General features: G+C 39.3%; 1 protein-coding gene across 2 annotated transcripts in view; it reads left to right on the top strand.

Annotated features, from left to right (window-relative positions):
* Positions 1-24532, top strand: part of emp2 (epithelial membrane protein 2) — a 41541-nt gene extending 17009 nt beyond the window's left edge. For both annotated transcript variants that reach the window (XM_048552420.2, XM_048552421.2), the window contains exons 2-5: positions 12305-12443; positions 16593-16689; positions 18625-18765; positions 20551-24532. In XM_048552420.2, the coding sequence (XP_048408377.1) occupies positions 12366-12443; positions 16593-16689; positions 18625-18765; positions 20551-20723 (489 nt within the window). In that variant the 5' untranslated portion in view covers positions 12305-12365 and the 3' untranslated portion in view covers positions 20724-24532. The remainder of the gene's footprint in view (positions 1-12304; positions 12444-16592; positions 16690-18624; positions 18766-20550) is intronic.
* The last annotated feature ends 479 nt before the right edge of the window (positions 24533-25011 follow it).

Below are 25011 nucleotides of genomic sequence, written 5' to 3'. Positions count from 1 at the left end.
TGCACGTGGTGTCATAAGCTTGACGGAGGCCAACTTAATGTTATCTGCAGAAAGCTATCAGCCGATAGCTAAATAACATCCATTTCACGCTTCTTTCTTTCAAAAGAGAACTGCAACTTGAGTTCAAAACACATGACATGGCAATTTTTATATTTCAAATCTGTTTGCGTGTAGTGACTGAGAGAGACATTGTGGTTTGCAATTCACCACTGCGTTAGCGAACTGTGTGTAGAGTTGCAAACAAAAGTAACAGATTCAGGATGAAACTGTTATAAATAAATAGCCATATCTGGACTATCACTCACTTTACTTTGAATCTCTACTTTCTTGTGTTTTCCAAATTTGAAATTGCAGACAGGGGAAGCTGTGGGAGCCTACATCTAGAATCAATTGATTTTATCAGATTTTTAATTGCAATGAATTTCTTAAATTTTTAGAATATTACATCTACGTCAAACAGTTTTAATTTTAAAATTGTGAGATGTACATTGAGTATCTTGGGTAGTTGGTTCGGCCACATTTGGAGTACTGTGTGCAGTTCTGGTCGCCACATTACCAAAAGGATGTGGATGCTTTGGAGAGGGTGCAGAGGAGGTTCACCAGGATGTTGCCTGGTATGGAGGGTGCTAGCTATGAAGAGAGGTTGAGTAGATTAGGATTATTTTCATTAGAAAGACAGAGATTGAGGTGGGGGGGGGGGGAAACCTGACTGAGGTCTACAAAATCATGAGGGGTATAGACAGGGTGGATAGCAAAAAGCTTTTTCACAGAGTGGGGGACTCAATTACTAGGGGTCATGAGTTCAAAGTGAGAGGAGGAAAGTTTAAGGGAGATATGCGTGGAAAGTTCTTTACACGGAGGGTGGTGGGTGCCTGGAACGCGTTGCCAGCGGAGGTGTTAGAGGCAGGCACGATAGCGTCTTTTGAGATGTATCTAAACAGGTACATGGATGGGCAGGGAGCAAATGGACACAGACCCTTAGAAAATAGATGACAGGTTAGACAGAGGATCTTGATCAGCACAGGCTTGGAGGGCCGAATGGCCTCTTCCTGTGCTGTAGGTTTCTTTGTTTATCTTTTCCACTATGAGAAAGTAAGAAACAATCTTTAGTGTCGTGCAAAACTCCTTCAGATAAAAGCTCCCCAAGCCCCACCGCAATAAAATAGCTGCGGCTGGGCAGTCAATTGGAACTTCAAGGCTGTACTTCATAGATTTTTTTTATTAGGTGAGAAATAGTTTCAGATCAAAAATGGGTTGACAGCTTCAAGGTGTGAATATTCTTGAATGGTTAAAAAGACTTTGAGTCACCCGAATTGCCTTGTCTATTACCATGGTCTGTAGAATTTTTAATCATTCCACTCAATAGGGTAATATCACCTGGTTTGGTGATCCAGAATCAAAGGCTGTGGGGGCATAAGTTCAAATCCCACCATGGCAGATAAAAGTTTTAAATCCAATAACAATATGGTATAGCCTGTTGAATGGTTACCAATTGTTGTAAAAACCCATCTAGTTCACTGATGCCTTTTTGGGAAGGGAATTCATGAGTTCATATGATATAGGGACTGAATTAGGCCATTTGGCCCAAAAAGGTCTGCTCTGTCATTCCATTGGCTGATACGCTCCCTGTGCGCGCCCCCCCCCACCTTTCCTGCCTTCAACTCCAATTCCATTGCTGATTTAAAAATATATCCAACTCCTCAAATTTACTCACTGACCCAGCATCCTCCACATTTTGTCGTAGCAAATTCCACGTGTTCATAACCCTTTGGGAGAAGTAGTTTCTCTTCAACTTAGTCTTAGGACGTGGAGTAGCAATTTTAAAACAATTACTCCTCATCCTAGAATACCTCCAAGAGGAAGCATCTGCTCCACGTCTATTTTATTTATGCCTCTTTATCATCCTGAATACCTCAATTTGATTCTCCTCATTCTTTGAAATTCCACAGAGCCTAAACTGTTCCATCTCTCTTCATATGACAAACCCTTCACCTCTGGAATCAATGTAGCGAACCTCCTCTGAAACGCTTCCAATGCCACTACATTTTTGGCCCCCTTTATTTGAGCAACACTCTGCACAATACTGAGTGCAGTCTCACCAGAGCCCTGTCTTTGCAACAATACTTCCCTTCATTTTTTAATATTCTATTCCTTTCGCTATAAAAGCCAACATTCTATTCATTTTATTATCTGCTGAACCTGCATGCGAGATTTGTGACTCATGAACAAGGACACCCAGATCCCTCTGCACCACAGTATCCCAAAGTCTCCCTCCATTTAGATAATCGGTTACTGTCCCAATTTTCTGACCAAAATGCATGACCTCTCACTTATCCATGTTAAACTCCATCTGCCCATTCTCCTAACCTATGTATATCCATTTGTAAGGTTCTTATTTCCTCATTTGCAATTTACTGTCCTGCCTATTTTTGTGTCATCCTTACCTGGTCTAGCCTGCATGTGACTTTAAACGCACAGCAATGTGGTTGACTGTTAACAATTCTCTGGGCTGTCGTTGCTGGCCTAAGATAACAAGGTGTAGAGCTGTATGAACACAGGTCAAGCAGCATCAGAGGGGCAGGAAAGCATCAACAAGTTGTAGTAAATGAATAATAGATTTTTAATTATCAAAAAAGGTAATATTTTGTCTAAAGTAAACGCAAGTACAAGGCTAAACACATTTTCCAGAAAATAGTGGGAATTTGACATTCCTCACTAGAACTTCAACCTAGTTGCAATAAAGTATAATAAAATAAACATAGTCAAAATTAATGATCAAATAAATCACAATGGAGGCACATTCAGGTCAGTTGTGAGGGGGAAGGGAAACTTGACTTATTTAGTCACTACAAATCACAGAAACACACTAAACCAATAACAGAAAGGAAAGGGACACTTGTTTGGGAGTTCTGCAGAAGAACCCAAATGAATGGTGACCTTGCACTTAAAGTTGACACGTGGAGCAATTTGAATCATTTGGAAACATACAAGGAAGCTCCTTACACTTGGAGTCAGTGACAGAAATGAAACGGTTAACCTTTTTTGCAGAAATGGTTCAGCGATAGAATCTTAAACTAGACAGGTTGTGCTTAAGCACTGCTTTCAATATTTGTATATTCATCTCTTAACATTCATCAAAGGTGTACAAAAATGCTGAAAACTTCCAACGGTCCTTGCAGATGGATTAGTTTAACCCCGTCCTTTTATTCTGCACCACTCCCATTCCATTCCCTCCCTGCTCACACTTCAAACCAAAAAAAAAGTGCGTTTTCCAAGATGGGAAGTTTTTAGATTTGCGATTGACTAACTCTAAGCTACCAATTATTGCTGGGACAACTGAGGTATTTCTTTATTCAGAACATTTTAAAGATTTATTTTCTTCATGAGAATATATTTCCAGTGTTTTTAGTCTCCTTTCTTTCCCCATGACGATATCTGGCTGCTGGATTGCACATGAGTCAGAATCTGCTGATGTATGGTATTTGAGATGTCATGGAGTGAGTGGGAAGTGCTCTATTAAACTCATTAAAAACTCCAAAAGCCCTTTCTACGCTACGTTGTTGGACTTTTTAAATCAAAATGTATAAAATTAGATTTTTAATTACTATTCTAAGCATAAAACCAAACATTGTACGCTCTGTATACGATGGCATAGTTCTGTTGTAACCCCTTGAATGCTCAACTGAGTAAATGGATCTTCTTTATCATTATCAGGCTAATTTCATACATATATGAAAATTCTGTTTTCATTTCCCTCCAGTCCTCCATTTGTTATGCAGCCTATAATCGCTTTACAACAGCAAAAACCAAGACAAATACATGGGATAAGATACAGTTCAAGCAAGACCAGATCGTGGGATGGAAGTTTGGAGCTGAATGGTTTCCCTTTCCTATCTCTGGTACTTGCTAAGTTGGGTTTGTCATGAACCTCAAAAGATGTCCTTATCCAAAATTCATGTGCACTTTCCAGATGATTGAGAGTGACTACATCTTCCTCAGTGAAAGATATTGATATCTGTTGTAGTGCCCTAATTGCCCTGACAGAGATTAAATAACTTAATGTCAGCCAGCATCAAGTTCGACAGCTCTGTTCATAATGTCTTTTACCAAGTTGAATGTGGAGGGAACCAGGATTTTGCTTGTGGTTCATAGAATCCACACAGTGTGGAAGAAGGCCATTCAGTCCATCAAGTCCACACTGACTGTCCAAAGGGCACAACCCCTAACCTATCCCCTGTAACACTGCATTCCTATGGGTAACCCACCTAGCCTACACATCCCTGTATGCTATGGGCAATTTAGCATGGCCGATCCACCTGTCCTGCACAAGTTTTGGACCAGGGAGGAAACCCACGCAGGCATTTGCCCGAGGGTGGAATCAAACCCATCTTGCTGGTACTGAGAGGCAGCATTGCTAATCACTGAGACGCCGTGCCATCTGGTTCGAATTAATAGCTAGAGGAAAACAGAATTGTGTGAACACAGGGAATTGTACAAACTCACTTCTGTGGAATTTTCTAATGAGTATTTCTTCCTTTTTCTGTTTTTAATTCTGTGTGTTTGGCAGTGAGTAAACAAGACTGATGTTCCCACTCCTCCCTCACAACTGACCTCAATTGTGATTTTATTTAATATCTTTTGCATGCATGGATTGTACTGTGCACTTCAAATGAAACGTCCAAGATAGATGATGTGAGGTGAGATTTTAGTTGGGGCAAGAATTGTGAGCTTCTCAGTTTACTGGCTGTCAGTTTTAATGATACAGTGGAAAAACTGCTACAGGGTGGATAATGTTCAGTAAACTCAGCACAGTACGTTTTATGGCTCTTTCTGAGGGGGTGGCTTATCAAATACACAATAAGCAAACACAGTTACTTATTTAAGTAGGAATTCATTTTCTGCTCTTTTGGTCTCCTCCCTACAGCTGCAGGCATAGCCTGCCACGCCCTACCTTTGGTAATTGCAACACAAGTATTTTCACTCTACCAGAAGCTGTGGTACCACCTCAAAGAAGAGAGGGAACTGTGAGGGAAGTCCTCTTCCCACACACTGCCATCCTTGTTGTGGGTTTTGTTTGTTTTTAGCCAGTAATGTATTTACTTTCTAGTGGAAGGACGGACAACAAAATTGGAAAGTTACACAGTGACTTTTTTGAGTAATTGTGCTGCCTTTTATGTAAATGAGAACACACAGATTTTAGTTGACAGCACAATAGACATTCAGACGATGGACATGTTCTGTGCACTGTCAAAGTGCTGAATTATAGCTTTTTGTGAACTGTGTAAATGAATTGGTGCTCTTTGGAAGGTTGGTGCAGACTCACTGAACTGAATGGCCTCTCTTTTTTTTGGACTGTAGGGGTTCTGATTCTGGCTCTGATTCAGTTACAAGATGTTTATGCTTAGCAATGCTGCACGGGCCACTGTCATTGCAAAGCTGCAGCAAAGATACTGTAGTCTCAGAAAGGGATGTATTGACGTAGATAGAAGTAGGTGGTGTGGCTCTTCAGGGCAGCTCCAGAGTTGTCTAGATAAACAGTGGGGATTTTGGCAGATATCTGGTGAGTTGTTCTGGGAATGTCTGGAATAAGACAGAAGGGCGCTTTAGGAGTGGTACAGATATTCGATGAGGTGTGCTGGTAAGAAACAGCAAGAAATCGAGCTGGGCCTGACCGGTGAGAATTCCTTCAAAAAAAAACTCTATGCAGCTCTCTCTTGGCCAAAGAATAACAGAAGACTGAGCCTCAAATGACCAATCAGAAAGTTACTATTTTGTTATTGCTATTAAATAGTGAAAGGTGGAATAGATAAATGTTGTTATGAACAGATGTTGTTATCGCTGAAGTTGGAAAATAAGCCACCAGTGTCAGTTTTGCAAACTTAGATTTGTCCAAGGTAGACCTTTTTTGGTCATTTCATGGGCCATGAGTGTCACTGACTTGTCCCGCATTTATTGCCTGTCCCTAGTTGTCCTTAAGGTTATGGTGAGCTGCTGTTTTCAACCACTAATCCACATGCAGTCGGCAGGCACACAATCATGTTAGAGAGGAAATGCCAGGATTTTAATCCAATGATATTGAAAGATTGGTGATCTATTTCCAAGTCAGGACGGTGACTGGCTTGTTAGTGTTTCCATGTATCTGCTGCCCTTGTCCTTCTAGTTGGAAGTTGTCAACGGCTTGAAAGATGGTGTCTCAGGAGCCTTAGTGAATTACTGCCTATCTAACTGAAAATATTTTCATTTGTTTCGATTTGTACATCAAGAATAAGCTTCACACTTGGTGGTCCATTATTTTTGCAGCTGTTATAACAAATGGGAAAGGAATATCGATAGCAAGTAAATGCAGAATTGGGAGCCCTGGTTCTGATAAATGTTTTGTCAAACAATTTGAGTTAGTGCCAATTACAGTCTGTATCACTGAGGTTAACGTACACTTCAGGATTCTGCATCTTACGATTCCAGACTTCCAGACATCCAGATCCGGCTTCAGATGGGATTTAGATTGTGGCTGGACGTCCCACCAAAAATCTTGAGCCTTTAACCTAGGATGCATAGCCTACCTGAAAACCAGAAGAGTGTGTGTGTAAAAATGGGACTAATCATTGAAATAACTGTTGTGAAAGTCCTCTGAACAAACTCAACGTTTTAAGTAACAGTTGTGTATTTGTCAGCTATATTCACGACCACTCTTTCCAACATGTTGAAAATGTGAAATTTTCAGCAGCACTTTTCAAACCCGCAACCTCCTACTATCTATAAGGGCAAGGGCAGCAGATACGTGGGAACGCCAACACCATGAAATGTCCCTCTGGCTTGCACAGTATCCTGACTTGGAAATACATCACTGTTCCTTCGGAGTTGTTCGGTCAAAATCCTGGAACTCCCTCCCTGACAGTGGTGGGTGTACGTGTGTATGTACCCACAACACATGCACTGCAGTGGTTCAAGAATTTGGCTCAGAAGCACCACCTACAGGACAGTTAGGGAAGGGAAAGAAATAGTGGTCTAGCCAGCGGCAACCACATCTAATGAAAGAATAAAGTTGCACGAACATTTTCACTGTGCCAGTGTTTTACTTAAATATGCAAGCAATTATCATCATCAAGGCATAATTTGCACACAGCATATGCCAACTACAGAGACAAGCTTCACAGCTGAAGGATAGTGGCTCCATTCTAATGACTGAAATACAAATTATTCTGTTGCCAGTAAATCTTAAAGTCCTAGTTTATTTTTGCTTCGCACCACTAAGCTGCTTAAAATTATTTTCTGCCCTAATTTTTTGTATATAATGGGAATTTCATTTCCGAGAAGGGGATTCAATAATCTTTGTAGCCAAAGCAAATTACTGTGGGTGCTGAAATCTGAAATAAAAATAGAAGGTGCTAGAGAGGCTCAACAGCTCTGGCAGCATCTGTAGGTCATTCAGCCCATCAAGTCTCTGCTGCACCATTCAATGTGTGAGCCAATCTGATAATCCTCAACTCCACGTTCTTGCCCTTTCCCCGTAGCCCTTGATAGAAACAGTTAATGCTTTCAATCTGATATGACTCATCTTCATAAGCTTCGTGATGGTTATCAAAAGCAACATTCAAATCCTGTTTCAGTTCCTGACAAGATGCTGCTTGACTGATCAAACAGGTCTCCCCACATATCGGTCTGCTTTTTAGTTTAAACTTACTTGAGACTGTTCAGTCCACTGATGTAGGTATAATTCACCAACTTATTTCCATTCCATCCAGCTACTTCCATGAGAATTCCCAAGGGCTTTGCAACCTATGACATGTGCTATTCACTTGCTGGCTGTGGTTTTTTAAATTATTTTAAGTGATTACTGGTCAGCCACTTCCAACAGATGAGAATTGGATGCAGCAGACAACAATGGATTGGAAAAGTTATAGAATAATAGAATTGCAGATCGTTGGGTTTGAGGAAAAATGTTTTTGCCCAGAGTTGGAGGAATCTGAATGCAATACCTGGGAGGGTAGTTGGGGTGGGCAACCTCAACCTTTTAAAAGTATTTGGATGAGCTCTTAAAATGTCATAACATTCAAGACTATAGGCCAATGGCTGGAGAGTGGGATGGGTGTGGATTTAGAGTAGGTCAATAGTATAGACTTGATGGGCCAAAGGGCCTCTATCGTATGATCCTATGTGACGAATGACCAATGTAAAATCAATTTTTTTTTCTCCTCTGAGGTACTTTGTTTTTAAGAGTTCTAAGTTTCCTTTGCTCCAATTGTTCCTGTTGTGCTGTTCCTCATCAAGTGGTTTGAAATAGTCTGAATTGCTGACACATTTGTAGCCTGTTGATGCGGTGAACACAAGTGATTTCCTTCAGTCGGAATATCATGCCCTTGATTGACTGCCTGTCTGGAACTTGTGGTCCATGGATAGAAGACAGTTGTGCTGTTGTAGAGACACTTGTAGATGTGACATTTTGGGTCCCATATGTACAGATTTAGATGAGTTCTGGAGTGTGGAGGAGGTTGTATCTAATCCAACACAGCAAATGTGTGTATAGCAAAATTTTGCCTTAACATGATTAATTTTATATTAGCATCAAATCATCCACACACACACTCAAATGTGGTCAGAGTAAATTTGGAAATAGTCTGTAGCTGGGTGGAAAGAGCTTCTATATTAAAGTTGACCATTGAAATACTGAATGTGTGTTGGGATATGTGGCTGGGGGCCAGATTGGAAAGAAGTTTTAAACTTGTGCCTTTTTTTGATCCTCTTTTTTAAATTGGGATGTCAGATCGTATAAAGAACATGAACATATCAAAGGAACATTTGGCACTGCAGCTGGAATGAGTCAGTCTTTAGTTTGTATTTGTGCAGTGGACCACACCCAGTGTTTAAAAAGGATCCATCAATAAGGCATTCAACTCTGGATAATTCTCAATCCTTGCTGCAATTGTCTTTTTACCTTTTAGTGACATTCAGATCCTCTTTCAAGTTTTAATGAGATGGAGGGACGGGTGGCGAAGAGAGAATATGTGGGAGGTAAAAATAGCAGAGGGAAGATTCAAGGAGTACAGTAAATTCCTAGCAGCTTAGTAGTACAAAGCACCATTGTGTTAGGGACAAGGGAAGGACTTGTTGCCAAGATAATAAAATGTGAGGCTGGATGAACACAGCAGGCCCAGCAGCATCTCAGGAGCACAAAAGCTGACGTTTCGGGCCTAGGCCCTTCATCAGAGAGGGGGATGGGGTGAGGGTTCTGGAATAAATAGGGAGAGAGGGGGAGGCGGACCGAAGATGGAGAGAAAAGAAGATAGGTGGAGAGAGTATAGGTGGGGAGGTAGGGAGGGGATAGGTCAGTCCAGGGAAGATGGACAGGTCAAGGAGGTGGGATGAGGTTAGTAGGTAGATGGGGGTGCGGCTTGGGGTGGGAGGAAGGGATGGGTGAGAGGAAGAACAGGTTAGGGAGGCAGAGACAGGTTGGACTGGTTTTGGGATGCAGTGGGTGGAGGGGAAGAGCTGGGCTGGTTGTGTGGTGCAGAGGGGGGAGGGGACGAACTGGGCTGGTTTAGGGATGCGGTGGGGGAAGGGGAGATTTTGAAACTGGTGAAGTCAACATTGATACCATTAGGCTGCAGGGTTCCCAGGCAGAATGAGTTGCTGTTCCTACAACCTTCGGGTGGCATCATTGTGGCTCTACAGGAGGCCCATGATGGACGTCATCTAAAGAATGGGAGGGGGAGTGGAAATGGTTTGCGACTGGGAGGTGCAGTTGTTTGTTGCAAACTGAGCGGAGGTGTTCTGCAAAGCGGTCCCCAAGCCTCCGCTTGGTTTCCCCAATGTAGAGGAAGCCACACCGGGTACAGTGGATGCAGTATACCACATTGGCAGATGTGCAGGTGAATTTTGAGGAGTTAGTGTTTTTTTTATTCTTGTTGGAGATGGCCATTGTCTGGCATTTGTAGGGTGCAAATGTTACTTGTTAGCCCAAGCCTGGCTGTTGTGTAGGACTTGCTGTCTTTTGGACGTGGACTGCATTAGTAATTGAGTTATGAATGGTGCTAAGCATTGTGCAAACATCCCCATTTCTGACCACCATCTGATGCACAGAGTCAGAAGTCACACAACAGGCTCTAGTCCAACAGGTTTATTTGGAATCACAAGCTTTCAGCACACTGCTATAACCTGGTATTGTGTGATTTCTGACTTTGCACTCCAGTCCTTGATGTCAAAGCTGGTCATTTTACACATAACCTTTGGAATTTTGGCTGTTCAGTTCATGTTTGAACCAAGTCTAATGAAGTAAGGATCTGCAGAACCTGCACAGTGTCAGTGAGCTACCTCCTTCAGTAAGTTGCTTGATTTGTCCACCATCATTCATGACTGGATGTGGCAGGACTGCAGAGCTTAGATCTGGTCCAAGGGCTGTAGGATTCTACAGCCAAGTCTATCATTTTTGCTACCTATCACCATTTCGCAAACTAGTTCTGTTTTGTCGCTTCGCTGCAACAACTATTTATTTTTTGGTATGGGTAGCAGTGCTCCTGGCATACCCTTCTGCACTCATCATTGAACCAGGGGTGATCCCCTGGATTTGGTAATTGTTGAATAAGAGAGATGCTGGGCCGTGAGGTTACAGTTTGCGTCAAGAGTCTAAATTCTGCTGTTTAAAGGCACACAGCATCTTGTGGATGCCCAGTTTTCAGTTGTTAGGCCTGTACAAAGTTTGAGCCATTTAACATGGTAGTGCCACACAGCACGATGGAGGGTATTCTCAATGTGAAGATGAGACTTCATCTCCACCAGGACTGTGCATTGGTCACTGCTTCTTCTTATTTTGTCATGGACAAATGCATCTGCAGTTGGCAGATTGGTGAGGATGAGGTATTTCTCCCCCACCCTTCACCTGCTGCAGACCCAGTTTAGCTGCTGTGTTCTTTAGGACTTCAGCAACTAAGTGTTGCCCAGCTATTCATGGTGGTGGATGTTGGAGTCCTCCACTAAGAGCACATTTTGAACGCTTGCCAAGGTGGTATTCATTCAATATTGTTGATTCCCAGATTTCCTCCTGACTGAATACCACTGTGCTGCCATCTCTGCGTATGTCCCATCAACTGAGCTCACCCAGTGGTGTTGTAAATCAAGGACATTAGTGAACCAACTGGATTTTTATATCCATGGTTTTGCAATCATCATTGAACTTCTAATTCCAGACTTTTCCCCACCATTCGAACCCAGGTCCCAGAACATTACCTGAGTCTTTGGATTGCAAATCCAATAAAATTACTACCATACCCCATTACAACTATTGGGTAGGGCTTGTTCAAACGAATTAGCAATTCCCTGCTGGTTCTCTACATTGTGAAAGTAGCTTGTACTGCAGTGTATAATCGGTCCCTATGGTAAAGTTACTATAGTTTTATCAGACCATAAGGCTGCTGGCTCACTAGAGAGATGACTGGTGGTTGCTCAACCTGAGGTCACCATGCCTTGGGCAAGAGGGGAGGTTGAGAAGAATAGTCCTTCGTGGTAAACTCAACCAGTGCAGGAATTGAACATGTTGGTGTTCACCTCTGGTGTTGGCATCTCAAAAGCTTATGCACGTGTACCAACAGATTCAAGAATGGCTTCTTCCCCACTGGTATTAGACTTCTAAATGGACCTCCCTAATTTTAAAATTAACATTGATCTCACTATTTGTGCACCTTCTCTGCAGCTAATATTGTAATCCTTGCTCTGTTCTATACTCTAATGCACTTTGTATGGTGTGATCTGCCTGTACTGCACGCAAAACCAAACTTTTCACTATCTCTGTACATGTGACCACAATCAATCAGGTCTGGAAGAATGCTAGCATTTGTATAGTGGCAGGAATGTTTGAGCTGTCCTTGACTGAATCATTCCTTTTTTTAAAAAAAATCTATTCAGTGAAATTGACTAATTCATCAGTTTTATTCTTAAAATAAGCTGAGAACAAAGTCTATAATCATAAAACATCAGCATGGTCCAGCATGGCCATCCCTTGCTACAGTGCTTTTTTTAAAAATGCTGTTCACTTTTTTTGTAAAATTTATTTTTTTCTTTTGAGACTTGCTTGTATATTTTTTTAAAAAATCTGCTGAACATACATTTTTATTTCCCCGTTGAAAAACAGAAGTTGATGGTTTTGCCAGATGCACCTCGCTCCCAAATTGTCTGTTCTTTCCACATGAATTTTTTTAATGAATTATGCAAGCTTGTCATTTTCATTTGTGTACCAGTTAGTCTTTTATGTGCAACAGACTTTGTTTGTTTGTGTGTGCGCGTGCAAACTAATTTGTATTTTTTGTTTTTGCAGCAAACACTTGTAGTTTGAAGAAGTTTTGTCTGAGACACGTACAAACAGACCTTTAATCGTGATGCTTGTGCTTCTGGGATTCATTCTTGTCTTTCACATAGCCACAGCTGCCCTGCTGTTCATTGCCACGATAGATAATGTGAGTTGATTACTTTGAGTGTTCAGATTTACATATATACAGATGGTGCAACTTACCAAATGTGCTCTTCATCATCCATAATTTACCAAACGTTTATAGTAATATTATTTGTAATGCATTTCTTATGGGTCTTTAAATGTAAACTGGGCCGTTGGGCTTTGCTCAGAATTCCAAGCGTCTGACCTGCTTGTCAGTTATAACCACAATTATTTATTAGAACATTAAATATCTTGACACTTCCAAATGCACGGCCTGAGAGAGAGATGACTGGTGAGTTTAATCTTGAGGGTCACCATACTTCAGGCAACAAGAATGCAGGACCTTCATACTGAGCTCAGCCAGTGTGGGAGTTGAACCCATGCTGCAGGCAGCACTCTGCATTGCAATCCAGCCAACTGAGCTACATTTTCAGCAGGGATGAAGAAAACTGCACATGGTAGAAGCTCCCAAAAAGCAAATTATCATTTGAGTTGAGCTTGACTTCCAAAATGAACAAATAATACCATTTTAGACTTGGTGTCTTTGACATAGAAAAAATGAGCAAAAGGACTTCAGAGGCTTCAAAACAAGCAAATAGTTATCCAGGAATTATTAGGAAGGGTGGCTGAATGTTCGGTTGCATTTTTCCAGTTGATATTTGCATTGGATGGCTGTTCAGTTTTTAGCTTCTGAAAACAGACAAATGTCTTGACTTTGTAATGTGTATGCAGTGGCCTGTCTGTCAACAGAGTTAATCTTTTAATATATAAAACAAAACATAATTATTTTATGTTGCTATAAGCCATGTTAAAGTGAATGACTTTAGTAGAGTGTCATTTTGTATCAAGGAATTAGGTGGCCATTGTCACTATTCTTGCCTAAAAGTTGACCTCCACTCTGGCATGCCAACTGTTGCCACTTTATTTTAGAAGTGTCTTTGGATGCCAGTTTAACATACTTTTTTTAAAAACTTGTATTAACAACTGGACCCTTTTTCCCCACCTTCAATCTCACTGGTCGTCAGGTGGTCCACTGCCTCATCCCTCTCAAAACTCATCTATTCTGTCAACAGAAGATTACTGTCTCTTGTAGTGGAGACTCTGGGGACTGAAGTTCCTGCTTATGAGGGGTGTTGGGGATCTCTTTGACAGTAGGGCTCTGATAGGAGTGCTGCTGTGGAGAAAAGGGAGGGGTAATGGCATTCCAGGAAAGTGGAAGTAGTGAAATCAGAAAGGTGAAACTAACAGTAGCGACTGAAATTAAGGAGACTGTAGGAGTGATGCTTTTTAATGGGATTGGAAAAATGTCATCATTGACAAAAGGGCAGGAGAGGGGTACATATTAGAATACTAACTTCCACTGAAGAGTTTTGAGAAAAAACGTGACTGGGTTATGGGGAAAGAATGCTACTTGCTATCTGCTTCATGTGAACTTAATAGTTGTTCTTGCATGTTCTCTCCACTCTGACAAAGTCTTTTGAGGTTGGTGTTTGGCTGTGTTGTCGCTGGCAAGAGGCAATCTGATACATTTTGATTCCTCATTCTTATTTCACTAAGAAAGTGAGTGAGCAGATTAAAATTTCTGACATTAAAGTCAGTCCAAAACTTGCATAAACACACACCTTTTTCACATCTGGAGAATCTGCCTGGCATTCAAATGATAAGCTCTGTTCGTGTATAACGAGTGTTTTTCAGTGATGCTGTGACATGGGCTGTTTGATCATTAGCTGCTCCATGGCCCCTATCTCCATGTGTTTTTATTTGCTGTAAATTCTATTGTGTTGTACACTTACATAGCGGAAGCAGTCACGGAAGGTTATGGTATTCCTTGGGGAGATAAACATGGGGCAACCAACCAATTCTAGGGTAGCATGAACAAATTGAGGAAGCAAGTAGCTATTGCTGAAGTGATCCTTAGTATGGTGGTAATGAACAAGCAGGCTGTGTCTTTAGAGGTGTTAAGATATCTAATGTTCTAATGTTAGGTATATAATTATGGTTACAAGAGCAGGTCAGAGGCTTGGAATTCTGTGCAAAGAACCCCCCCTCCTGACTTCCCAAAGCCTGTTCACAATATCAAGGACACAAGGATTGTGATGGAATGCTCCCCACTTGACTGGATGGGTGTAGCTCCCACAACAAGAAACTTGACACATACGAGGACAAAGCAGCCCACTTGATTGGTATCACATCCACAAACCAGCATTCATTCCCTCCAATACCGACACGTAGCAACAGTGCACACCATCAATAAAATGCACAGCAGCAACTCAACAAGGCACTTTCAGCATCTTCCAAAGTGGGTTCTGCCATCTAGGGGCATAAGGGCAGCAAATACATAGGAACACCATTGCCTGCAAATTTCCCTCCAAACCAATCACTACTCTGACTTGGAAATATATTGTTGTTCTGTGACTGCTAGGTCAAAACCCAATACCGCAACCCTACCAGCTTTATTGCTGTACCTATGCTCCAGGGACTGCAATGGTTCAAGAAGACAGCTCGCTATCACCATTTGTGAGGGCAATCAGTGTTGACCTATGATACCCACATCCCATGTGTGAAGAGAAGAAATTAAGTGTAAAAAAATTGGATGTTTAACTGAACTTATACTATTTATCATGCAAACATGTTTTTGTTAATCATGGAAACAGCAAGTTTTGATAAAATATTTAAGGGACTTTATTTTTAATGAAATACAGTTGTCCCTTGGTGAAGAAAAGAAAGTTGGCTTTTCTATCTTTTAAAAACAAAGGAAATATTACGCAGAGTGACCCTTGGTTAAAAGGAAATGAATAAATATTTGAAGTGACAGGATATAAAGATCAGAATGGGCAAATAAGCATGAGTGACCTGCAGGGATTGAGGTAATTCAATGATGTCTGGCCAGATTTCATGCTGTTCAATTCTTGGAATCTTTGTTAGAAATGTAATACTAATTTCATATAAATAGGAGTAATTTTTATTCTGTAATACAGAAGATAAAGCTGCTGTTAATCTGCAGGTTATAATGATTCAACATGGGACTGTGCAGTAAATAGTGGCAAGAAGTTGTTCTTTAAGCTGTATTGAGGTGCAAATGGTGCTGCCCAAAGGCCAATATTACAAATGGTTGCTCTTTTTGAGACATTTCTGACCTGGGCTTGAGTATAAAAGACAACTTTCAAGCTTCTAGATAATCTAGAATGATGAAAATGTAATAACAAGCTGTGAGAAGAGAGATATTTTCTCCAAATGGAGACAGATGGCACACGAAATGTACTGCTCATTGAAATGTGAAGGGAAAATTTTGTTAGCCAGTATGAATGGAAGGTCATGTGAATGAAATGGTACAGTTGTAAACTGTGCGGGAAATGAGCCCTAGGAAAACTGCCTGTATTTATTTCTCAAAAGCATTTTGGTTTTGGAAATAGTGATGCAGAGTGGGAAAACAAGTATGTTGAGTGATAAAACATCAAGAAACATTTCAGCACTAGCTGAATTTAAAAAAAAAAATTAGAATTAAAGTATGGCTGTGTCCAGAAATGGATGCTTTAGGAAGGATAGCACGGCCTTGGAAATGATGCATAGGAGTTTCACTGGAAGCCCTCAGGTAGTCCTCATTAGGATAAGAGGAGATTTTATGGATGATTGTCCTCCCTCAATTGATCCAAACATCAATCAATCTCTTTCCAATTTTTTTAAAAATTGGGATGGGATGGGATGGGTGTTTAGTAATCAAAGGAAGTGATTGGCTCATTTACCAATGGTGAGAAAAAGGAATATTTTTTGTGTTGTGATTTAGAATGTACTGTCTGAAAGGTTGCTGAAAGTACACTTGGGTACTGTTCAGAGAATTGAATAACTACTTGAAGGAATTGACAAAAAATCTACAGGGTTTAGTTGAAAACTTTTTAACTTTACCAAAGAATCAGCGAGAGCTTACAAGGCTAAATGGCCTTTGGCCTGTGTCAGAATCATTCTATGATTCTAGACTGATGTTACAATAAAAACTTGCAGAGGAATTTCTGGAAAAAGTATCCTTTTTTTTGTAATGAGTAATTAACATGCATTTTCAACAGTGAAGAACTTTTTTTTTGGTGTTTGTTTCAAAATGCAGGCCGTATTTGAAAATGAAAACACACCCAAACGTATATTTTATCTAACTGTCCAAAATATATTTTATTTTCAGGCCTGGTGGAAAAATGACATTTTCAGCACTGATATATGGATGACTTGCCCTAACAACGGATCTCAATGTGATAACAGCTTTGTTGAGAATTATGGAGGTAAATATTTGCATGAATTGGTTGTCTCTGTATTAATTAAATGTGAATCTAAGGGTTTGTTTGCCTTCCCAATTCCCAACCCTCCCCTTCCTTCTGTAAATTTTGGGATATGCTTTACTGAGATTTGTCGTATTGTGGTTAAATGTTCAAAATTGATACAAGCCTAAGACACAAATAAAACTATGGATTTGCATATTTCTACGTTCTCTTAGACGTGTGATCAAGCTCTGCTGCTGTGACCGTGATTTAAAAAAAACATCTTAGCTTTGGACACTTTGGGTTTGACTCTGTGTTCCAATTGTCATAAACAGCAATATGAGAAATTCAGTGATAAGACGGTGTGAAGCTGGATGAACACATTTCTTCATTTCTGAAGAAGGGTCCCGACCCAAAATGTCAAGCTTTCCTGCGCCTCTGATGCTGCTTGGCCTGCTGTGTTCATCCGGCTTCACACAGTGTTATCTCAGATTCTCCAGCATCGGCAGTTCCTACTATCTCTGAAAAATTCGGACACCTTTTTTTTCCCCAACAATATCACCTACCGACACTCACCCCCAGAGAAGCATCACAGCAACTTCACTTTTCAGTGATTTTCAACACAGTCACTGGATGCGATTCATTCCACTTCGCCAGGAGAGAGGCTAACTTCCTGAATCTTCCTTGTTGAAGAATTGCTAAAGATTTATTTTTCTAGCCCTTTTCTCTTTTCTGCTAAAACAGCTTAAGGCGTCTTTCCAGATCTGGTGACCTGGGGCCTGTCAAAGACTAAACTCTCCTTCTGTAGTGGAGGATAATTTCTTCTGACCTCAACCTCCTTGTGGCCCCTGGCCTCCCTTTTTTCCATTTGTAAAAACACGTTAGCAATAAGCAGCAATTATTTCACCAGGTAGGCTTGTTGGGTCATTTAGTTTAAGCCATTTTTTTTTAAAAGAATGAAAATTGTTTTTACATCAAATGATTTTCTGGCCCCTCCTGTGAAAAAGAGATTGGACCTGTCAAAACTGAAACTGAAACCAAAAACCCATTGGACTCTACTTTGATTTCAAAGTTCTGAAAGTAGTAATAATGTATTAATAATGATACAGCAAAACTTTTTGTTTTAACTGGCCTATAAACTGGCATTCTTGGATACACCAGCAAAAATTATACACTTCAAATACAGTGATCTACCACAATGTATTTATGCTGTAAATAAAGTGTAACAGTAATGTGTATATCGTCTGTGTCTGTGTGTGTGTGTCTCTGTGTCTGTGTGTGGATTTCAGGAGGTGTTGATGTTTTTACATTTTTCTTTGAGGGATGTCTTGAAGCTTTGCTTAGTTAGCGTTTACTACGGTTTTGTGTCCATCCTTGAAAATCTGGAATATTTGATTAATCGGCACACTCCTGGTCCTGTTGGTGTCAATTAATAAAAGTTTGCTGCATAAACTTTAATTACATTTGAGTGTGGCTGAAGCAGACGCTTAGTATTGTATTTGAACCTAAGATGAATTCCTAACTACCTCCAACTCCTCCTGTCCCTACCTCAGCTTGAGTGCAATGGAAATCCTCATTTACTCCCTTGTTTAATCCAGATTTGACTAGTTCAATGCCTTCCTTGTTGACTTGCAAAGTTCTAACTCCACAACAATGCACAGCTTGGATTCTTGGATGAGGCTGAGGATGAAAGAAAAATATAATGAAAACATTCACTTCTAGTTGTAATTATTATTGTATTTGTTTTGTTAATTGTGCAGAAGTTTTGGTGTTATATGGGTTTTTCTTCTCATTGTTTAATCAGCAAGTTAACTGCTCTGAAAAATACCTTTAAAACGGCCAAAAAGATGCATAAATAATGTAATAGCATTTAGCATTTAAAGCGACCAACATTAAATTTGTGTTTGCAGTCCTGAAATTTGGCAAAAGTCAATTTCTATCTTTTGTTTTATTCTGCAGACTGTATCAAGGCAATACAGGCAACAATGTGTCTGTCGGTGATCTTTTGCTGCATTTCCTTCATTGTATTTGTTGTTCAACTGTTCCGACTACAGAAGGGTCAGAGATTTTACATTGCTGGAACCCTGCAACTGCTTTCTAGTAAGTCTGTTAGCTTTTATACTCCGTGAAATATTTTTATATTAAAGAAAATCTTTGACTCCGCCTGGTCCAGCTTTCACCCTGATTCAAGGTGCAAACACACTCCATAAATACCTCTGATCATGTATCTTGTTCTTGACTTTTCTGGCATGGTGGAAAATGCCATCTTTTACCATTTTCTGACATTGCTCAGCCTAGTATGGTTCCACTCCCGTCTGTCTGACTGCAGTCCTTGATCTTGTTATCTTACAAATTCGCTTCTAACACTGCAGGGTATGTAGCTCACTAGTTACATCACTTACAAACGTGGGTCAGCTTTCAGATGCATGCTGAAAAAGTAGTGTTTCTTTTGTTTTTTTTCCTGATCTCCCCCTCCAGTAGCTGCCTGCCTGTCCATCAATCTGATGGCACATTATTTCCTCCAGTTGAGTATCAGTAAGATTTTAAGATATTAGTATTAGCCCACACGAAAACCCTACTGTTTTTGTAGCCAGGCTGTGCAAACCTTGACTCTCAGTTGAGCCTGATGTCACGTGCTACCCAGTACCGACTTCTTTTTTTCTTCTGTGTGTTAACATTCTTTGCCTCCCTGCTAACATTTATAGCCCACTCTTTTCTTGCCTCTGGATTTCTGCAACATCCTCCTTTTCAAAACATTTGGTCAAAACTCAGCCACTGCATTCATCACTGACTTATACAAACTGCTGCCATTAAAATGTTAACTTTAAAATCCACATCATCCTCTTCAAATTCCTTAATTTTTATAATTATAACTTCCACTTTTGAGTTTCTGGCCACAGGCTTTATCTTCTGAACTGGGCCATCTGTTTTTTTTTTGTAGGGCCACTCTTGGTGGCAGTGCCTTCAGTTATCTTGGCCCCATTATCTGTCACTCCCTCGTTTTTAAACCTGCTCTGTCTGTCTGGCATTCTCTCTCGCACGTGCTCTCGCTCGGTCCGTTTTTGTGTACTTTTTAAATGCCTAATAAAATTTCTGACTAATAGAGTCAGAAACAGACTAATTTGGTCCAACTTGTCCATGCTGACCAGGTTTCCCAAATTAAACTAGTCCCACTTGCCTACTCTGGGCCCGTATCCCGTAATGCCTTTCCTATCCATGTACCTATCCAAATGTCTTTTTAAAATGTTGTAATTGTACCTGCATCTACCACTTACAGCACCACCTTGCTCCTTTGCCTAGTTTCCTCGTAAATTATTTTTTGGTTAATGTTATGATGTAGCGCACCTGATATTTGTCAGTTTGGCTTAGTGATATCATCCTGCGGAGACAATATAACAACAATAAAAGTGCACTGTAAGATCACTTGCTAATATAAAAAGTTTAGAAATAAAAATGTTGAACTTCACATTGGAATATGTAAACATCTGTTGGGTATCAACTGAAAACCCTTGAGATTATGCAAAGGTGAAGAAATGGTCTCCTGGTGCTATCTCTAGACTATTAATTCAGAGATCCATGTAATATGGGGAGCCAAGTTTATATTCCAATATGGCAGACAATGGAGCTGGAATTAAGAGTCTAATGATGACCTGAAACCACTGTTAGTTGGGGAAAAATGATATGTTTTGCTAATATCCTTCTGGGAAGGTAACTGCTGGCCACATGTGATTCCACACCAGCAGCAATAGGTAATGAGGGATGACACCCAAATTCTAATGAATGAGAAATATATATGATACAAGTTACTTGGGTTCTTTTGAAAGGATAGAATTCTGTAGCACAGAATGAATTGTGTAAACTATTCTTAAATTTTTGATTTTGCAGGTCTCTGTGTAATGATTGCAGCCTCAATTTATACAAACCAGCAAGAAAACTTCCATGATCCTTTGCTCGTAGCTACAGGAAATTACGGATACTCTTACATTCTTGCTTGGATTGCTTTTGCATTCACTCTGATCAGCGGTGTGATGTATATTGTTTTACGGAAACGTAAATAAGAGGTTTACCTAGGTCTAAATCCTCCTGTATGCATCACTACAGAAAAAAGCAATGGTTTTGGGATGATGGCATCAATCCCTTGCAAACAAAGCCCATCTCTCCAGTGACTGTCAGATTAAGGAAAACGGAAATAATAGTTAATTACACACTGTTTTGAATCCTTTATTAAATTGCAAATTCTCAAAACCTGTTTGCTTCAGTATTTCCAAAAATCAAAATCCACATTTGTCAACAAGGTACAGCTGCAAGATTATTTTTGTCAGTGATGAGCACTTTTTTATATTATTAACCTACATTCATTCATCTGGTCTGTTCATGTTCACAGAGCAGCTGGTTTAAGCACTTCAGTCTCTAAAAACTATGCTGCTTTTTAAACTGGTGATTTTTAAAAAAAACTGTCTTGAATTAAGCCTTTCCCAAAGTCAGCCTATTTTTAGTCTGTGATCACATTTAGTTCTCAAATGTGACTTTTTTTCATAAATTCTTTAAAGCTACATGTCATTAAAATCACTTGGGTTAAATTATCCTGAAATGTGTCACCAAGACTTAATACAATCCTTTTCAGAGAGGTACATAATTGCAAGTTTATATACCTGAGAACTGTACCATATGGTATTCACAGGGACAGTACATTTTTGTCGATGTTGCATTAAATGTGTAAAAATGTAGCAGTTTTTTAAAAAAAAATTCAAAAGAAACATCTGAAATTTTGTACAGTTAGTGAATTGTGTGGATTTGGTTTTTAAAAACAAACAAAACAGAATTTTGAAAAGTACAATTTTTAAAGAAGGTACCACTTTTTAAAATTTTATTTGTTCATTCTTGGAAACTCATCAATAGTACAGTGCCACACCCACACTTGTCAGGAGCAGCATATTTACCATATCATTGAACAGGATCTAATAACGTGCCCACGTTGGTTAGTGACATTGAGTATTGAATTTAAAAAAAATACAGCAAGTACAATAAAATATGATCAATTTTTGATTAGCTGCAAATCATTCAGATTTTAACTAGTTAATGATTTTCTTACAATCAAAAGTGAAACCATTAGCCCCCAAGAACAATTGAATTTGCCTTTTTGCTCTTTTAAACATTTAAAATCTAAAACAAATGCTTAGCAGTCTGCAATGTTGAAGACCAAATAAAATTGATGTCTAGGTCTGTTTGTAGTCCTTATTCATTAGCATAATACAAACAATCTGCTGAAATGTAAATCGCTGCAAACAGATATTTGCTATTCAGAATACTACATTCTAAAACAGAGCAATTAATAAAAGTTGTTTTCAGATCAAACTTTTGGCTTTGATACAAATAGGTGCCTTTTCTTGCTGCCAGTAAAGCAACCACAATTGGAAATTTTTTTTAGCCTTTCTGAGATTCATGGCACCAGACTAATTAAGAAAAGCTTTACATTCCTGATGTGCAGATGTGATAGATAATCAGAGTCTATTTTGAGCTTGAGATGAAACTTTTTAAAATTTAATTTTAATGTAATAACCTACTGAAAAATGTCTCCAGCATCACATGATACTGTTACAGATTTTCTGCCACTGAAATAATCTTTTGCATTCTACACCTCAGTAACCAGGCTACTGTAAAAGCCATGGACTCCTATGGCACAGTGATAGTGTCCCTGCCTCTATGCCAGAATATTCAGATTCAAGTCCTACCTACCTGAAGGTGTGTCACTGTACTGGAGCACATTGATTTAAAATAACCACTTCAGCCCATCAATGCAAATGAAGTACTTAAAACAGAACTAGGCTCCGCCATCATGATTTTTCCTTACTTTAAAACTAAAGCTAAAAGAGATTTCCAGAAACTGAATGATATACTCTTGACATGAGAAAAACGTGAAGAAAGTTAGGGGAAACAGAAAATACTGCTGTTGAGAAATACTTGAATTCAGCATTGGAGTTCGTCAAGTTAGTGTTATTTGCTTTTGTACCCTGACTATCAGAAGAACATTTAGATTATAAAGGTTCTCAAATGTAAATGATAGAACTAGTTTCACCATTTGAGTAGTCACAAGATGTTGACCTCTTAACCCTGTACCTAACTGTAAATTGGAGAGCAAGCATCGACATAATTGAAAATAACTATTGCACTGAAACTTAGCGATCGACCTCCTGACAAAGGAGTGTTTCATCTTCATCTCTGAAAAAGATTTCTAGCCCAGAAGTGAATTTTACTTCCAGATAACAAATATTAAAATTTTAAAAATAAATCCTAATAGCTCACATGTAGGAAATGCCACTACAGGTTCAGCATTAAGAACTGTGACTACCATTGCAATGCTGGAAAATGGGGTTGGAACATAGGCTCGTGACTTCTCGTGGCAGCAGGATGGTACTGTCAAATGGCTTGTTAATGTTTTAAATGTTAATGTTTAAGGTTTTTCCCTTTTTTTTTCCCTTAAATCCTAGTGCCTAGTGAATTTTTTTATATTGTTTTGCAAGTATAGCTTTATTGATAACTGCAGCGAGCAACTTTCTTCCATTATGAAATGTTGGGTGGGGGGGGTTGGTACATATTTTTCAGTGGTCCATGGATACAAGGTAATTGATAAATTGTTTACTGTTGTACAGTTACATAAGGTTGGGGAAGGGCATCACCGGTTTTCACAAATGAGAATCAAACCTTAATTCTTGCCCTACAAGTAGATTCCATTCCACAAGCAATGAAATAAAAGTACAAGTGTTAACTTGCTAATCGTTTTGTTACTTTGTTTTTTGAAAATTAAGCCACTCCAAACAGAATTTAAAAGTTTTACTTGTAACCAAAGAAAGATAATATGCCCACTGGTTGTGAAGTTAGCATTTTCTGTATTATTGTATCTTAAGGTTTTGTTTTTATAACCAATATGTATTTATTGCATGCCAACTCATTGTTAATGCTTTTACTCTCATAGTATTGTACACAGTTAAACAAATTACAACTCAAGCGCCCAGTAGAAATTTGCATTTTAAAGTATTCATTCATTGGATAGCTAATGTATAATAAGTATAGTTTATCTAATACATTGACATATAGGATGTTCTCCTTTTCCTGCCTAAATTATCAGCCACAGATAGGGATCAAAACTTTTGGATTAGAGAAGGTGAGACACTTTTTCTAAATAGATTTGTGCATATGTAAGTCATGTTGGTTTGTGAAGCTTTTAAACAAGGAACACAACATTGTGCACTTTGAGTTTTAACATTTTGCCATTACTCAATTCAAAATAATTTCTGCCATTTAGCGATAACGAGTTATTGTTCTATGTTTGCCCCACATTTTTGATTTGTACCCACATCCATAAATAGTTTAACAGTGGGCTTATGATTTGAAATTAAATCTAATTTCTGAAAATGGCAGGCATTTGTTTTATTTCTATTGTACCAAAGATTCCAGTATAAAGACCAGCTGAAATAGTGATCTAATCTAGAGACCACCAGTGCAACTGTCCTTAGTAAATGTACAGTTATCCAGGATCCTACTACTTGTATGCTAAAGAAATCCAAGCTCCTATTCAAAACTCTGGGGATTTCTTCTTTTGGATGCAGTCTGCAGTATTGCTTAGTATTTGGTCTTTTTAAAGACATTTAGAAAATATTGCAAACTCTTCCCTGATTGACGTACACCTGTCTTATTGGAAGCGAAGCCCCTTAACACTACTTAGACTTTTTTTTTCCTCCTGGCAATTTTTTTGTTTTGATCTCATGAATCAACATCTTTTTAACAAAGGCTGTGTTTGTAATGAAAGCTAAAATAAATGATTTAATTCTGTATTTTTTATGTAATAAAATATCCACCTAGTAAATCACTGACAGGATTGTGTTGTATGTAAGTGTCTAAATAGTGTACAATGCGACACATCCAGCTCGTTTGTGTACCAACCCATAATGCCACTGGTCAAATAAGAGACTGTGTTTGTTTCAAGAATCAGTATATTAGCATGGGTGCATATTACTGTCAAAGGAACTACATCAAAATCTGGCCTATGACTAAATGCAAGCTTTCTCATGTACTTTGGATTTACAGTTGTAAATAAGCACACTGCTGGAGAAACAAGATTTGGCAGGATCTGAGGAGAGAGATCCTTTTCAGAATCAAAGGGGCTGGAATATAGTGGTTTTTATGCTGTTGGTAAAGTGGTGAGAGGAGTCAATGGAACAGATGAGTGAGGGTTCCCAGAGCAAAAGGCAAAGAGCTAATGGTAGTAAAGAAGAAATGTAGGTGCATGATAGGTGTTAATGATGGGTCTCAGTAGTCAAAAAATAGGTTGGCTTTGCTACCAGCAAA

The sequence above is a fragment of the Stegostoma tigrinum genome, chromosome 23, assembly GCF_030684315.1.
Source record: "Stegostoma tigrinum isolate sSteTig4 chromosome 23, sSteTig4.hap1, whole genome shotgun sequence".
Lineage (NCBI taxonomy): Eukaryota > Metazoa > Chordata > Chondrichthyes > Orectolobiformes > Stegostomatidae > Stegostoma > Stegostoma tigrinum.
Note: the sequence above shows the minus strand (reverse complement) of the source record. Positions and strands in the feature narration are given on the sequence as shown.